The sequence below is a fragment of the Dipteris shenzhenensis genome, chromosome 19, assembly GCF_047967505.1.
Source record: "Dipteris shenzhenensis isolate YYH24624 ecotype China chromosome 19, Dip_SZ_1.0, whole genome shotgun sequence".
In the NCBI taxonomy this organism is placed as follows: domain Eukaryota; kingdom Viridiplantae; phylum Streptophyta; class Polypodiopsida; order Gleicheniales; family Dipteridaceae; genus Dipteris; species Dipteris shenzhenensis.
In genome coordinates this window covers 35,791,869-35,809,724 of record NC_141614.1, presented here as the reverse complement: position 1 = coordinate 35,809,724, position 17,856 = coordinate 35,791,869, and the positions used below count along the sequence as shown (strand labels likewise).

The window sequence follows — 17,856 nt, the reverse complement described above, 5'->3', positions numbered from 1 at the left end:
TGTGAGGGGAGCGATGTATCTCATCTGCAACCTCCGTGAAGGTCGGAGCATTGGCTACGTTTTCTTCCAAACCACAGAACTTGATCGCCAGTACTGACTGAAGGCCAAGGGTACTTAACTGCAGAGCTAGTGGTACTTAACTGCAGAGTACGCTAAGCTTGGAACTTTGTTTCAGCGTGGAGGCTTAACAAAGTGGCCGGGGAGCAAGAAGAATAAAGCGATGGGAAAGGAGGAGTCTGGGAGGGTAGGACACACGAGGGATTGATCTCTGGCACTTGTTGTGGCTATCCATTCTTACTAGCAGCATTGCGCTTTTGGAGGTCGTTCGGGCGCCATCAAACAAATGGGCATTCGAGGGACGGATATGTGATTGGAGAAGCTTGAGGGAATTGTGGTCTCCTTACGAAGCAGAGAAGGTTCTCTCACAGAGAAAGCAAGAGGGGGAGCGAGAAAGAACGTATCAAGCCTCCCCCCTCGTCCACTTGCCCTCCCTCTCCCCTCGCTCCTCCCCCATCCATGCAAACGACAGAAAAGAGAAGGTCGCAAAGCAATGGAAACGACAGAAAAATCAATGCAAATAGCAGAAAAGACACGTACCTGAGCGTGCATGTGTTTCGACAGAGCCTTTGGTCTTGGAATTTCTGAGGAAGCGGAGTTTGGAACGAGTATTCTTCTTACGGTATTCTTCACAATGCCTCAATCAGAACGAGCTCTAGCTTCAAAGTTGGAACATTTATATAGATTTATCATGAAAAGCATGTGTATGGTTTTTAAGTTTCATATGCTTTTACCAAGAGTTTTGTTTACTCAGAAAGCACAAAAGCACAAAGCAAAGCGCTCCTCAATCCACACCATGAGATCTTGACAAAATCAACGTATAAAATTGAGGCAAGTGGCTTCATGAGAACTCTTAAAAGCCAAACATCCCTTTAGGCTGCGTACCGTAATTATATAGAATTTTTGCAAGATTATACAGGGTTTTTAATGGAGGTTTTTTCACTAACGTATATTTAAAATGTCCTCAAAATGCGCAAATTAAAAAACCTCCCTTTTAAAAATATGCACTTAAAATCGAAAAATTGGAGGTCACATTAGATTAAACCTGGGTTTATGTGAACATTGAAGCATATATTATTCTCCATATTGGGAAACATATCTAGCGGCATGTGCAACATTGTTTCCTCTTGTATATTTTCCTTTCAATTTCGAAACTGCTAGCTTTGTCAAATAATAAGTGCCCCAACTTCTCATGACAGACTTTCACATGTTCTTCTTAGACCAAATTTATCACCATCTTATATTAGCCCAAACTTTCAATCACTAGATTGTGCCTTTTAGTTTAGTATCTACTATACTAGGAGGAGTGAGGTCCCTTCCAATTTCTCCTTTAAAATATAGGGTATAGAAATCTCGAATACACCCACATCCCTTGAAGTAGTCTCTGCCTTACCAAAGAAAGGGTTTGATCTACCACATGCAAGCTTCTTGTATGGCATGGAAACATTAGATCCCTTCATTTATGCCTTGCATGATCAAGATACGTTAAACTAAATCAACTTGGCTTTAGAAAATGCTTTGGTCAATTCTTTGGTCATGCAATCTCAATCAAATTGAAGACAATCTAGTGGCTAAATGCTTAAGCTTTCTTCAACAATTCCCATATATCAAAGAGGAGTTGTTTCTCACTATGAGTTTTATAAAACAATTCATATTAAAACATATATTTGTATTCATTTAGATGCATTCAAATGATTTAACTCCTTAAATATCCCTAGATTATAGCCAAAATATGACAATTAGTTGATCACCTCTCAATATCTCATTCTACTATATGATGTATACTATATACAAGTATACAAATAGTATCTAGCACCATGTTCATAAGAAACACTATTTTATGATAGTCATTAACTAATCAAATAATTACCAAGGGAAAACTAATTTTATTAGGAGATTATTTAACGATTCATAATATTCCAAAATGATTAAATTGATTTGTAAAACCAAGCCCTTTAAATCCCTTGAAAATCCTTGTTGCTCATCATTAGGCGCACAAGAGATTTGCAAATCTTAACTTCAAAAGCCTAGTCTCTATGAGAAATAGCAAACTAATGGTGCAAGGCCTTTCATAGATCTAATTTTTAAAAAGGTCTATGTACTGTTGCTTGCTCCATGGAAATGTTGTGTGGAAACATAGCACTAGTGTTATCATTTCCAACATCATAATGGAGTAGTACATACATGTTCTAAATTACTGACTCATTTGATCAATAGAAGTTGTATCACTATTTTGTAGGATTTGAATTTAGAAGAGGAATTCACAAGTCTAATTAATCCTTTATTTGATCACTTGAGAGTATTTTGATCCCTTGCATAGTTTGTATCCTAAATGAATGTAGAAATAAGCTTGATGGGAAGTCCATCAAATGCATTCATTTTATAGGATACTTAGAAGAGTCAAAAGCATACAAATTGCATGATCAAATCAAGAGAAATTTGATAGTCTTTAGACATGTTATCATTTTTGTGCTTTGATCAGCCTACTAGACCTCTTTTCTATTCTCCCTCCTCTTGTCTGGGGACCAAGTGGAGACTTGTAGGGATGTGAGTGTGCTGATTTGTCTACATCTCCTGAGTCAGCACAACATAAGTGACCCCTCCTACTCTTTCTTCCCTTATGATGGGCACGCCCAGGTGATGACCCCTCAGTTGAAGGGGCTAGAGGGGATGACTGGGCAACAGGTCCAACCATCAGTGTAGGAGAGGGAATTGTTGAGGTCCTCTGGGATAGCAAAGACAAGAATCTCACTGTCTCCTCATCGGTCATCTATGCCATAAACTCATCTAGACTCCCGACAAAGCCATGGGCTGCTAGCAAAGCAGTTCCCCGAGGGGTAGTCGAAGTGCTACGTCTGAGAGGAGTCGGGCCAGGGGTGGGCTAGGGGTAGTTGCAGGGGTATAGGTCCCTGAGTTGTCGCCTGAGGGGAATCAAAGCCCTGTGGAGAATAGGGATCATGATGTCTCCTCCTATGAGGGTTTCTGTACTCGTCGGACATGCAACGTGATCCCATGTCTAACGTAGACACAAACACGAAAACAAAAAATAAAAAACAAGAGAATACATTGAGAAAGCATATGAGAATACATTGAGAAAGCATAAGAGAATACATTGAGAAAGCATATGCTTATGCGCATGCTTATGCATAAGCATATGAGCATATGCTCATGCATAAGCATAAGCATAAGCATAAGCATAGGAGGAGAAGGACATGCATAAGCATAAGAGAAGGAGAAGGAGACATATGCTCATGCATAAGCATAAGCATAAGAGAAGGAAGAGGGAAAAAGAGCATAAGCATAAGAGATAAGGAAAGAAAGCATATAACACACTATTCAAAATTTTTGGACTTTCTCCCCTGGTTTGGATTTTTTTTGGAGCATATACTCTCCACTCAACTTCACGTAGTGAGCTCAAAAATTGGGTTTTTTAGAGCACTAAATGGGTCATTTATATAATATATGGCCTTATTAAGCTAAAAAGTCAAGTGGTGACCTCTAATTTAAAAAAATATGGCTCAATGAAGCTGTAATTCCCAAACTTGTGCATGGTGCCCCCATCCAATAACTATAATAATAATAATAGTAGTCTCCTAACTCCACTTCAATTTTAACACTATACTGATAAAGTGAAAATATGACACCATATGAAAAGGGTTTGTTGAATTCAACAAATAAGTGGTGTATAGATAAACCATTTTTTTGAAACAAGAGAGTTTTTTGAATTCAATATATAAGTGGTGTATAGATACACCCTTTTTTTGAAAAACAAAGCATACAATATATTATCTTATTTGGGATTGTGTAGATACACCATTTGTATGGAAAAAAGCATACAAAACATTATCTTATGTATCTAAATCTCGTTCAGAATCATCAAATTCATGTAATGTATTTGCGCTTAATGGGTCAAGTCTTGCCAAATGATGTTTATATGGACATGACTTGGATTAGGGATTGTGATACATTTTTCAACGTTGTATCCATGCTTCTTTTTAAAACTTCGTGTCCTCGATTTCCAGCAATGAATAATGCTACTATCTTCCACCTCTATTAATCCCTCATTATTTGGAATCCATTCATCTTTCTTTTGCAAGCATCCCTCATAGAGTTGCTTTATTGTATATCTTTTGGGGAGAATTTTCAATGGCTTTGGTTCATACCATAAAGTTGTGAATGTTATAAGAGTTCCCTTGTCATTCCTTTCTATCTTAGCAACCTTTGCAACCCAAATTGGGCCACCTTGGTCATTCAACTCAACCTGGATCAAATGCCCAAACTGCAACAAATAGACCCTCTTCAATCTCATTAGATGGTAAGGAAAATTTGGTGACCTAGCTTGTTTCGGCCAAAAGAATTCACAATATTCAATGCTCATTAAGTTTTCTTGTTTTTCTAAAGATTGGATAAGTGCTTCAGTTGATTTAATTGTCTCCAAATTCTTAGTTGATTGCTCTAGACTCTTTCTGCATCATACTTTGAAGATGTTTAATGAAGGCTTTCAAGCCTTTCATTTCATCTATGTCAAGTGATTTGTTTTTTGCAAGAACAAATCTAGTTTCCTCCAATGGAATTATTCGTTGTAATAAAGCATATGACTCACTCCATAAATGATCTCCATCTACTGAGTAGTGCTTCCATTGCATCACTGGAATATTGTTATGCATGTGAAACCGAAAGTAGTGTGGATTTGTGTGTCCTATTAGGGTATCATCTCCTACTTGTAAATGTGGCTGTATGAATGCTCTCCAATCTACCATTCTCTCTAGGATAGCCACTTCTTATTCTTCCTTGCGAGACCCTCCAATTTTTTTCCCAATTTGAAATAGCATATCCTCCATTGTCAAAACACCCATTGACTTCAACTCACCAGACATAACACTGAAGATTTGATCTATGTCTTCATGTGTATGGCCAACAAGAAGAAAGCCAACTTCCACTTCTTCAAATATTTTCAAACCAACCAGCATAGAGCATAAAGAAAATATATATTTATTCTTGTTCTCTCTCCAACAATTATCAGCTTGTATTCGCAATATGTTAAGTAAACATCCGCGAGCATCTCTAACCTTTTTTATTACTTTCATGATTGATGTAACAACTTGGTTACTATCGTGGTCATGCAAACTATCAATCCATACATCACAAAAGATTCGGTATCCATGTACTAATACTCCACACAAGTGTGTTTTTAGTCCACATTTGCCCTCCAATGCTGGTGGGATACGTCTATATTGTGGCAAAGTCGTTGTATTCTGGTCCATGCCATCAATGGTGATGCACATGGACTTATCGACATGTGAAATAGCTTCCTCTCTCCAAGAAACATACAACTTTTGAGCATCCTGCACATGATGTAAATGGATTGATCGCCATTTAATATATCTTCCTCGCTGCTGTTCACATTTACTATGTTCAATGGCATTTTTAAATTCATCACATGTCTTACATTTTGACATCCTTTGCTTTGATGGTGTCTTGACATGGCAAAAATCTCTACGCCAAATTTTGTACAAGGTCGACCGTGAAATCATGCCCTCGTCTCTGTCTTGTAAAGTTTTATTGACAGTTTTTAGGACAACCTTCTTTGTCATTTCCAAAGGAAGATGTTGTTGACATTCGACACGTCCATCTACCATTGTTTGTTGAACATGAGGCTGTGGTAATGCATGGTCTTTGAGAACTTGCTTTAATGTTGTGGTTGCATTTATAGTGCTTCCATGGCATTTAAGCTTGTAGTTATTTCCATGAATTGTATGAACCACTTTTTCTTTCACCTCTTCCCAAATGGTCCAGTATGTGCCATGTGATAGTCCAGTTAACCATTGATATCCTCGATTGCAAATGGGTCTCCCATTAACCATGGGCTTTAATATAGGTTTATAGTGTCTTGTGCTCAAATCCTGATTAGTGCCTTGACGAAGAAAGCATGAAAACTCTTGAAGAAGATAGTTATGTCTATTAGGCGCTGTCTTACTCCAAATACCAAGTCATATGGCTGCACAATCATCTTTCCCAACTTTTCTAATGCAAAGTCTCTTGCAACAAACTCGCATAAGCATCCTTTCCATATTCTCCTCAAATAACATTACATGTTTCTTTGATTCTGGAATTGATGCCATGGTTCTTCACCTCTTCACACTCACATACTTTCTTTTTGTAAATAGTGTCTTGCGTTTTCCAGTTGTAAGCCCATCAGACCTTGAATCCATTTCCCTTGAATCTTCATCTCTATAATCAAATGTTGTGTGGGCTTGAGAATTATTTGATACCTTATAATATCTTGGAAATGGCAATCTGGTAGACATGCTCATTGATGTCAATTTGTTGCCAATGACTCTTGAATTTTGTGGTTGAACTCTTTCTCCTTCATAACTCAAGATTCTCCCATCTATATTCTCTGGCATGCTAGCAACAATATTACGAACAACATGATAAGTCTCAGATTCTCTGCCTCTTTTGCCCTATGTTGAAGTGGTAACATCATGATCATTGTCACTAATATCATCAATTCCTGTTATTGCATCACTTATCCCATCGATCTTTGCATGTATTTTTCTTTGCGGTCCCATCTTATTATCCTCAACACAAGACAAGCCTTCTATATTAGTAAGCATGTTTGAGTCACTTGCAACACAAGATAAGTCTTCTATACCAATGAGCCTGTTCGAGTCACTTGCAACACAGGACAAGTCTTCTATACCAGTGAGCCTATTTGAGTCACTTGCAACATAGGACAAGTCTTCTATACTAGTGAGCCTATTCGAGTCACTTGCAACACAAGACAAATCTTCTATACCAGTGAGTATATTTGAGTCACTTGTAACACAAGAAACCTTTTCTACATCAACATCTGTTACTATAATGTCCTCAATACCTATGAACATGCCACCTATGATACTCTTGATCACTACTATAGCTTCTTATCAATTTGGATCCCATTTGTGTTATAGCTCTTTTCTTCTGATAATATTATGTTGTGTCTTTCATGACATTGAAGGAAACTATCTTGGGTAAACTTGATTTCAAGAAAGCTAATCCCCATTTACAAGTACTATGAAAACCTTGGACATCCGCTTCGGACATTTTCTCTCTTGGTTGGATATTCTCAGAGCTTTGTAAAATCAGCCTTTACATAGCGAAATATGTACCCAGTTTACAGATTCTCACAGACCAAGCACAATGGTCAAGAGATGTTAAACTAGTCCAATACATTTTCAAAAGGATGCTTAAACAATATTCAAGAGACCGCATATCACTACAGAGTTCATGCAATCTATTTTCATCGAGGAGAATCAAGCTTGATATATGTATGCAACCATTACAAGAGATGGGATACAATATGATCCCAAAATTTTTTTTAATGTAATAAAGGCAAATCGAATATACAAGGTCATTCCATGCTGGTTGATCCTATATTCTATGTTTACATTGAATTCATAAGTATTTAAAAAGCAAAAAAAGTTATGATTTGAAGTTGCGAATTCCTGAGTTTTCAATAAATAAGTTCTAATACACTAAACATAATGTACCATCAACTTAATGTGAGTAATTTAAGTAATCAAGATAGTGGATTGACTAATTTCAAGTGTGCGACTGATCCGTGCAAACTAATTTTTCTAAAAGATCCAAGAAATCCCGTTACAAGCTAGATTAATAATTTATTGTAGAATGATACAATATTTTGACATTGTTTCTATTACAAACGTATTGCAGACGTATATGGTTGGTTTGTATAAGAACTTGGACGATGCTCAACTCGGAGTATAGATACGCTCATTGAGATCTAGGTAATATATTAGTTTCCTACATAAGTCGCGATACTCAATCTCAGTGCTAATACTCTTGGCCATTTTAACTTCAGCGCGTCGGGAGGGCCCATTCCCTCAGATTATAACTCTTTGGGGAAGGAAGTGCGCCGCCTCCCCGCCCACACTATGTGTGGTTATATAAATTATATATACATATATATCAATATGTTTTCCATTTGATGTTTTTTTTAATAAATCACTTTTACATATTCTAAATTCTTCTTTTTTTATTTCTGTGTCGAGGTGTTCGCAAGAAGGGAATCCTCAACCACACACGTGGATTCGACAGACCTGCTATTCTTAGCTTATATTATAATCAAGTATTTCTCTTTTTTGAATTTCCAAGAAAAAAAGAAGGAAACTTTACAACAAAGGAAATCCTTCATAGTTCTACAAAGTTCATAAAGAAAAAACTCGCTACTTCAAGTTTGTTCTTTGTTAATGTTGGATTATTTGTAGAACACATAAACTAATTCTGTACTTGCTTGCTTACGATAGATGCATGACACCTACATTTAGAATAATGGCAACAGACAGGATTATCAAGATATGACGCCTAGCTTTATTAGGACGTTAGAAAAAAAGAAAAGGAAATTACAGCCCTCAACAATATCCTGGATGTTTCTAGACAGATTGCTAAGTGAATGGAATAGTGACTGCTCGCAACGCATTAAGAAGCTACAATTCTGTGCATGATGTGGAAAATGCGAGCTTTGGACTCAAAAAATCAAGAAACTTACACAATCTAATAGTCTACGACAATCCAACATAGTACCTCCTTATTGCTTCTCCAATGTCTTGCTACACATACATGCTGAGAAGTCTCACGGAGAACTAGCAACATGCATGACTTGCAAGGCATGTGTATCACATCCTTTTTAGAAGCTCTACTCTACTCCTTACGAAGTTGAGTACATGCAATCGATCCTTTACATCTTCCATGTGCAAATGTTGTCACTATTAGATATCAGCCTAAATATAACAAGAGTCATGTGGTCTTTGGCAGTGGGACAATTGACATCAAGGTCATTATTGGATAATCCTTTAATATGTTGGAATTGCGAAGAGTGATTTTGCCAAAGCAGTAAAGATTTTTTATCAAATACTAAAGATATCCTATCTCTAAATCTCAGCTCAAACCCATTGTTACAACGATACAAGACGATGCTTGAGAGGCCTCATCCGAGGCTAGGAATCAGTGTTGTCAGAGCAGATGTTATCGTAGAAATAATAGAAAAAAATTCGGATGATTCTCCATTTGAGGCAATGGGTGGTGCTCATGATAGGAACTATTTGTCAGTCTTAGAGCAAATTGACCACGTTCCAAATAAGTCACAATTTTCCAGGCCAGTGACGAGAGAAGTCGAAACTATCATGATACGTAAAGAGGGAAATTTTATCGAACGAGAAGTGATTGCAACACAAAATGCCATGATACAAGGCAAGGAGATGACACTTGAGAACGTGCTTTTTCCATTCATATTCCCTTTCGGTCATGGTGCACACGATGGCCAACTCTTCTTTCATGAGTACTTAAAAATGAGAATTTCAACATTCTTCTCGCTATTCACACTATACAAACCATATTTGTTGCTCATGTTCCAAGTCCGCCAAGCATTTGCGATAGCGCATGGGACTTAGACTACTATTTTACAAAGGGATATCGATCGGAAGTGCTCGCCCTCTTGGCATCACAGGAACTTGAAGGATCTAATGACAATGGTTGATGAGTGGGGCCTACCTCACATATTCTTAACGTTGATAGCTAATGAGGTTACGGACAAACGATGGTTAGAGTTTGACAACCTTGAAGAACTCGTTAAGTAATATAATCCACTGCAATTCACCTGGCAAGACTGTCCCATCGAGTGTGCAACGATTTTCCACCTGAGACTCCAAAAGTTTTTACAGCAAAACATCTTAAGTGACAATGGCTTATTGGGAAGGGTAAAGCATTACTTACTCAAATACGAAGTGCAGAGTCGCAGATCGCTCCATGCGCACATTATGCTATGGTTGCATGACGATGACGTTGAGCGAGTAACGAATGAAATAGATGCTCATGTCCCATTCGAAGAAGACAAGGCTTCACATCTTCCACACCATTGTTTAGAAATGAAGTTACGCAAGCTTGTCCAAAAAAAGCAGATGCATAGATGCAATAGTGCTTGTAAGACCGATCCATGACTGTTTGCCAAGTGCAAGTATGGTTTTCATTTCGACAGCCATCCAGAGACGAAGGCATTTGTAGATCCGCAGACCATCGATGGATGTACTACCAACCCAGCCAACAACACTAGAATGTGGTCCCATACCATGCTGCAGTATTGCTAATATGGTAAGGGTACATGAACATTCAAAGAATCACAAACACCGGCCTCTCATACTACTTGCTAAAGTATGCCATGAAGACGGAGCCTGTAGGAAATCTAAACTTGAATATTGAAGATGCAAAACAATTGGGCCTTGAGACATGATCCATTAAAGCTAAAGATGGTTGCCGCATATGTGCTATCCAAACCAACATCACAAACTGAGGCAACATTGACATGTTTACAAGTACCCACTATTCATTGCAGCGAGGCTGTATGCTCGGTCGACTCCTCACCACCCGAGCTTCGACAAAGGTACTTACGAAACTATCGTGTCACAACAATCCATCCTACCGATACATATTGTGGGCGTCCAATTGTACTAGAGTAGCTCACGTTTTATGAATATTGGAAGTCATTCACACCCCAAAAAGAACGAAGGCGCAATACAACACAAGGTACAATGATAGACTCATTCAACAACTATGTATATCCGAGCATAAGGTTCGTTCGCTTCACTGACTACCATCCAGCTTACCACTTTGAGGGCTTCTTCTTCAATCAGCTACTTAAAAGGATCCATTTCAGAAATGAACATGAACTGCTCTCGCTATCCAATCGAACAAGATTGTACTTTCTCGAATGTCACATTCGTGGGATCGTCCAAATGGAGCAGGACATCGAGACACTCGTCTCAGCTTCCTGTAAGATTCATATACTAGTTGATGAAAAACGACAACAATTGACCAACATGATATTGTAGAAGAGTCCCTCATGATCACCATTTGCAAAGATGCAAGCGATAATACACTAGAAATCAGTCGCATAAGAATCCTGCAGCTACTAGATGAGTTCAAGGAGATGCAAACCTTGACCTTGACCGAAGACCAAAGAGCTATTTACAATAACATTTTTGAGACACCAACAGGGTTGCATATTGTTTGCGGCACACCTGGTTCAGGAAAGACGTTCATGATCAAGTACATAACTCATCATCATGTCCTACACGAGAAGGCCATAGTCCTATCAGCGATGACTGGTGCTGCAGCACTACGCTTGGGCCGCCTTGTGACAACAGTCCATCATCAATTCACACTTCCAAAGAAGAATGAGATGTTTCATAGCACACTTTGCAAATGAGGCGATCGCTATTCTGCGTTGCTTGCTACAGACACCATTATCATCGATGAGATAGCCATGATGACATGTCAAATGATGATTATGTTAGTCCGATAGCTATGTGAGATTTGCAACAACAATACTCTAGATCGATTCCACTCCAAAAAGCTAATTCTTTTTTGTGACATGTAGCAGCTCTCCCTAGTATGCAAATGCAGAGTTGCTCCCAAGGAATATTGTCATAAGTGTCACATTAACAACTCACCTTTCTGGAGAATCGCCACATTTTCCCATATGCATGCCTCAATTTGGCACTTAGAAGATCCAGATTTCAACAGGTTCTCAAACATCATTCGCATTGCAACAACAACAGAAGATTAGATCGAACAATATCTCACTGGGACAATCATCACAAACGAGGAGGCACAAAGCTTCATCGACATAAAGACCACTGTTTTGTGCATGCACAGAGAGGATGCACAATGATATAAAGATAATATCCTGAGATCACAATTTCCAATAACTGACATCATGCGAGTACAGGTTGTATCAAATGCACATAACATTCCAGAATTACAAGATTGGATAATCGATCCGAATTTCCATGAGCTTCACCACGTAGCAATTGGTGCTAGGATCATGCTAACAAAAAATATTAATTTGACAATAGGAGTTGCCAATGGGGCAATAGAAACTATTTGCAACCTAGAGTGGCATGAAACAATAGGCATGTTGACAAAGATTCATGCCATCATCTCTTCCACAAGCGAGCTTATTACATTCAGACGCTCAAAGCACACGCGAAAGGTCCTGAATGGGACTTGGTACCACACGACAACATTTCCAATCACACTCACATATGCAATAACCGGACACAAGTCACAAGGCTTGACACTACATGGAAAGATATTAATCGTCATATGTGAATCGTTTGCTCCAGGATTGACGTACGTCATGCTATCTTGAGTCATGAGCCGGCGACATCTTCATATCTTGCATATCATAAAACCTTCCGACTTCATGCCCATGCCTCATATAGTATACCCACAATCTAATTAAAAAAGGTAATATCCATTCACCATCCATTAATCGATACGACATTTTTATCAATTAAAAGCTGAAACACTAAATATATAGTTCAACATATAATCTCAAACCTGTGCTTTGAAGCTAATCAAACATTCTACAGTCCTTTATTGTATAACTCAGTTACTATTTATTTTGGTAGATCATACAAAAGGGACGCCTCTTTTTTTCTCAAAAAATGGCCACCACAAAAGAGGTACGTATGCATTCCTAACTATTTTCTTAGAGAATTTAACCATTCTATTTAACATCAATCTACATTTTGATTCATACATTTATTCTCATTTTTCAGCTTTTCCAACTATTCAAACGAAAAGCCATAGAAAAAATGGAAGAAGAAGAACACGCCTTAAAAAAACAGAAAAAAGAAAGCAAGATTTTCTTCAACGATAAATAGATGAGAAGAGCAAACATGGCAGGCATACGACTATAAGAATATATCTTTGGATTTGATTCATACAAGAAATACCATCCCTTGATGGCAAAAGTAACAGAGATTCTAAAGGATAGACCTAGAGGGAGCAACGAGCTCGCAGATGGATTGATAAAGCACATTATACAAAAGCTATCCAATGGCCATGAGACCATGGATGAGTTGTTGGCGTGCACAAAAGCACAAGTGATACTTGATAAACATACCAAGGGAATATCAATCTTTTGCATAACAATTCTACACTTTGCCTTCAACGTCAAACTTGAGGAGCTTGCCGATCTTGACAACCAAGCAGTTGACAGCATATTACAACAATTCAAGGATGCGTACAATCTATAGCAAGGCGAATGGCCAGTAACCATTGACAAGATAGCATACAAAATTGACCCAGAATTTGCAAAAAAAAACTATGGGCCATTAGTAGCAATCTTCCCAAAACCCAAGAAGCAGCCTACTCAAGGTAAAACCCTACCGACAATATAAAACATCCTTTTGAAGTATGTTTCTATTTCCATAAAATACATATAACTTTCACTCATACTTTATTCAATTTCACGATTAGGAAACACAAAGAAGTATAAAGAACCAACCATGTCAAACAACAATACCACATCTGTAACAAATTAATTTATCTATCGCATCACTTGTCTACGGAATGGGAAAAAATATATTGGACAAACTACAGACATTGAAACACGTTTAATGAAACAACACAAAGCTGACCCACCATCTAAAATGATCGATGATGTCTACACGTACAAACCATTTGAAAAAAGCTTCAACGTGGAGGTCTTGGCATCAACTCTGAATATAGTGGAACCAAATAACTTAGAACGTCAATACATTGCTCGAATGGACACAACATCGGGCTCAAAGGATTACAATAATATAAAAGGACACCCTGCGAGCGTGAATAAATATTACTACTTAAAGCGGCACAATTTAATTTAAGCAACAATGTCATATGTCTAACTTCATTTCCAAACATTCAGAATACAATTCATATCATTCTTCTTCTTCTTTATTGGTTGTTTTAATTTGTCTATGCACTCATATACATGAAATTAAATCAAATATTTGAAAATATAGAATTTCAAAATCCACTTTACGATTTTCATTTATTCTATAGCTAACATTACGATTTATGCATTAACAATTTCTAATTCTAGTGTAATATTTTTACGGTAGTTTTCCAATATTTCAAAAAATACATTCTACAATGCACTACCACAGCATTGCTCAGAAAGGAACATGAGACACTTGACATTAATAGTTGTGCGAGATTGCTCTCTTTCACCTTAGGCGGCCTACCGCACCCTAGTTTGACGTTAAAGGGAAAAATATTTTCCATGAACACTGATGGAGATGCATTCCTTGAAGTCAAACCGCCAATGACGCTCTTTGAAAATGTCCAGACTCCAATCAATCCGACCATCGTGCACAACGTGAGAGAGAGAGCCGGTCGCTTGCCGGCAAATTAGGATTTTTCTGTATTAACGGAATCGTCCAAATTCTCGTGGCTTATCGCTACAGTTGTATTGAGAGAGATGAATCAGCCATTGACTTGACTTTTGGGAAATTCGAGGAAGTAACGAGTTCAATATAGTCCACGACTTTAGGGCGGAAAACTTCAAGGACGGAATAGTCGTAGATACGGAAGTTGCGTCGTACGAAATGGCGGATCTCTAGAGTCTAGACTCTAAGCAAATCGATCTCTGTGGGCATTCACCAATAGCAGGCACCTCTAGGCTCTTATAAAACGATGTACTACGTATGAACTTCCAACAATATTCATACCCACCATGGCACTCTTCAACAATGGCCTTTGCTCCCTCCCTATCCTCCTCACGCTCATCGTTGCTGCTTTCGCACACTCTGGCCCTCCCCATTACAAGAAACCCACTCTCATGTACTATGCCCAGGTCTATCAAGGCGTCCCTGACCTCGACTATATTATCCATGCCCCCAATCCCAACGTCACGAATTCGTTCGGAAATACTGTGCTCTTCGCACTAAACGTCACAAAGGACGTAGAACGCAATTCATCTGAATTGGGGTTAGCTATGGGTATCGTGATCGATGCCAGTTATACATCGGCATTTGTGGGCTTCGAGTTGGAGATCGTTACTTACAATGATGGATACTACAACGGAACCATTCACTATCAAGGAATCAGTACTGTGCAGTCGCCAGAACTGGCTTTGATTGGAGGCACTGGAAGCTTCAGAGGGGCGAGAGGTTACGTGATTATACAACAAGCGGCAATCAGTCTACCTTACATCACGTATAGTCATACGATTCACTTCCTCTAGGCTCTAGCCATTGCTGTATCTTGTTGGAGCACCCAACACTAAGTGCTTCGACCTTTCTTTCTTACCTCGAGACAAGTACATTAAATCATTTTCCGTTCTTCTCGCTGCCAATATTCTTGATTTCAAGGATTTCCGACTTGATGGAGTTGCTTTTCAGGCGTATCTATATGATTCGAGAGAGCCTCAGAACTCTTCTATATGTAATTGATCAGTTCTTGCGAATAAACGCAACATTGCCTTGCTGCGTTCAGATTCTCTTCTTAAAAGTACATAGCTCGATTAACTAGTTCGTCCATTCTGATTTCGTGACGAGATAAAAGTTCACGTTGCACTTTACGTGGAAACCGTGGGAGAAACCGCGTTCTTGTTTAGCGCATGAACGCTGGAGTACTAGCTGTGTGAATCCGACTGCAAAAAAGTGAGTTTTGTCTTATTGTGCTTATGACTTTACTGGGAAGATTACGGGAGGACGTCAAGCTCGTCAGCTGAGTGTTTGTGGTCGCTGTAGGTCGTCACGCCGCTTCCTGTAAGATGTTTCTCTTCGAAGTTTTGGTCGGTCCTAAATAGCACTGCCTCCTTACACCGAGTGCTGTACTGGAGAATTCGAGAGTTGGATTCTCCTTGAGTTGTTGCTTAGGTGAAAGTTAGTCAAGCGAAATTAAACCATAATCTAGTCTAAAAGCCTGTGCCCACGAGCCCAGCTGCAATTTCGAAAGTTTATACCGGGTCTCTCCTTGACAAAATAATGACTAGCTGGCGACTTGCTGTTCAATTTTGCTCTCCTCTGCCCACCCTGTGAGTGATGCCACAATCAACACCTCTCAAATGGGAGGTACCATTTACAGCAGCTCAGGGTGCTTTCAAGCACCCTCACCCTCATGGCAGGCATCATATAAGGATTGCCGCAATGAGGCTCGGAAAGATTCATATGACCTATGAATCTGCCGACCCAAGTATGCCAAATTATGCTCACTCCAGATTGTCCAAAGAGCCCAATATCTCACCCAAGAGAGAAATAGTGAGTATTGCGACAAAGACCTCATAAATCTGCCAAAGAGCCAGAAATGTTTCCCAAATCTGTGACTCGGGAAACGGAGCTGAAGATTATCTGAAATTCTCCTGAGGAGGATCCTAGAACACGGGCAGTGCCAAAGCAAATGAAGAACAGTCTCTGAAGGAGCCTGACATCTTAAACATGTGGATGGTGCAATGCGATGTTTAGCAAGTGCGGCACCCACTGACAATGTGCTTGTCATACATCTCCAAAGAAAAAGTCTTTGTTTCAATGGCATTTTACACTTCCATAACATCCCAAGATTCTTCCGCCACCATGAGAGGGGCTTCCTTATATGCCACAGAGAATTAGCATATTGCTAAATCCATGGAGCAGGCTAAAGAAGCCTGTAGGCTTTGATGGAGGTTAAGGCAGGAAGAGGAACAGGATGAGTGCATGTAGCAGAAGCTAGTATTGAATACATGACGAGCAAGTCAAGCAAGGTTATTTTGTCTAGTTGGATCACTATATTCCGATTTCAAGTAAGAAAGTTACAGTTATTTCTTTTTTTTCCCACTATCAATAAACTAGTAGAAGAGTGTTTGGACAAGAACACCCATAACCAGAGAGGACTTGATCTAGACATGAGGAGGGAAAAGGTTCATACTTTTGACTAAATCAACAATATTTGAAGCAAAAGCAAAAGCAATGAAAAAAAGGAACTTAATGATAAGAAGCTTCCTGATATGGTGTTGCCCTCTTGCTTTCAGTCTCCACCAGTTGATCACACCATCTTGCACTTAGTATTTGCATTCCCTTGGATTTAACACACTGGCATATCATGCTTTTACATTCCCACATGGAGAAATAAGATGCTCGATCACATAAAGCAAACTTCTTTATCTATAGGACTCCACAAAATTTAGATGAAGAGGAGACCCAACACCCATCAGTCATATCCATAAAAACCAAGAGCACAGGATCATTGTTAGTCAATCTTTAGGGATCAAGATCTTATCTAATCGATGCCAAGTAGAGTCTCAATCTTGTCGTTAAGAGTAAAGCAACCCAATCTACATGCTTTTGCAGTAATAATTATGTACGTTCAACAAACCAAAAAGTTGATTGAGAAAATCTCTTGGACAAATGGTTATCTACCATATGGAAGCAATTTTTTATTTCTATTAGGTCATTAGTGAAAACAAGAGTTCAGCGCTTCAGCACTTGTCGTTTCATGCTGCTTTTGCAAAAGTAAAAGCCAATGATGCTTCACATATATTAAGCTAGTTTTTATTTAGTGCATCCTTTACTAACCAGCTTCTTATTTAGCTCTGAATCACTTGCTGAGTCTTTGTGTAAGTGCTTTGCTACTCAACATTCATAGAACGTCCTTCAACCAAAGAGCTCTGATACCATGTTGCGAGGAAGAGAAAGAGGAGAGAAACGAACACATGAGTTGCTCCTAAGGAAGTGATTCTATTCATAGATCATAGGCATATATATAGTTGAGTACTTAGGCTGAGTTAGGACAAGCTATATATAGCTCTAACAAGCCTATCTATTAGTAAATGCCCAACCTGATAACCACAATGAACTGTCTAAGGATTCATCACCATATAAAGATCTCATATCTTCCCACTGACAACCTCTCAATCTAGATTTTTAAATTTTTAATTAGATTGTTAAGTATCTTAGATTGTGGGATTTTTAAAGATGTGTTTGCAAGCAAGAG

General features: G+C 38.7%; 1 protein-coding gene across 1 annotated transcript; it reads left to right on the top strand.

Annotated features, from left to right (window-relative positions):
* The first annotated feature begins 14,620 nt into the window (after positions 1-14,620).
* On the top strand, positions 14,621-15,130 carry LOC147890403 (dirigent protein 22-like). The gene has a single exon (XM_087390283.1). The coding sequence runs from the start codon at positions 14,621-14,623 to the stop codon at positions 15,128-15,130; it is 510 nt and encodes a 169-aa protein (XP_087246409.1).
* The last annotated feature ends 2,726 nt before the right edge of the window (positions 15,131-17,856 follow it).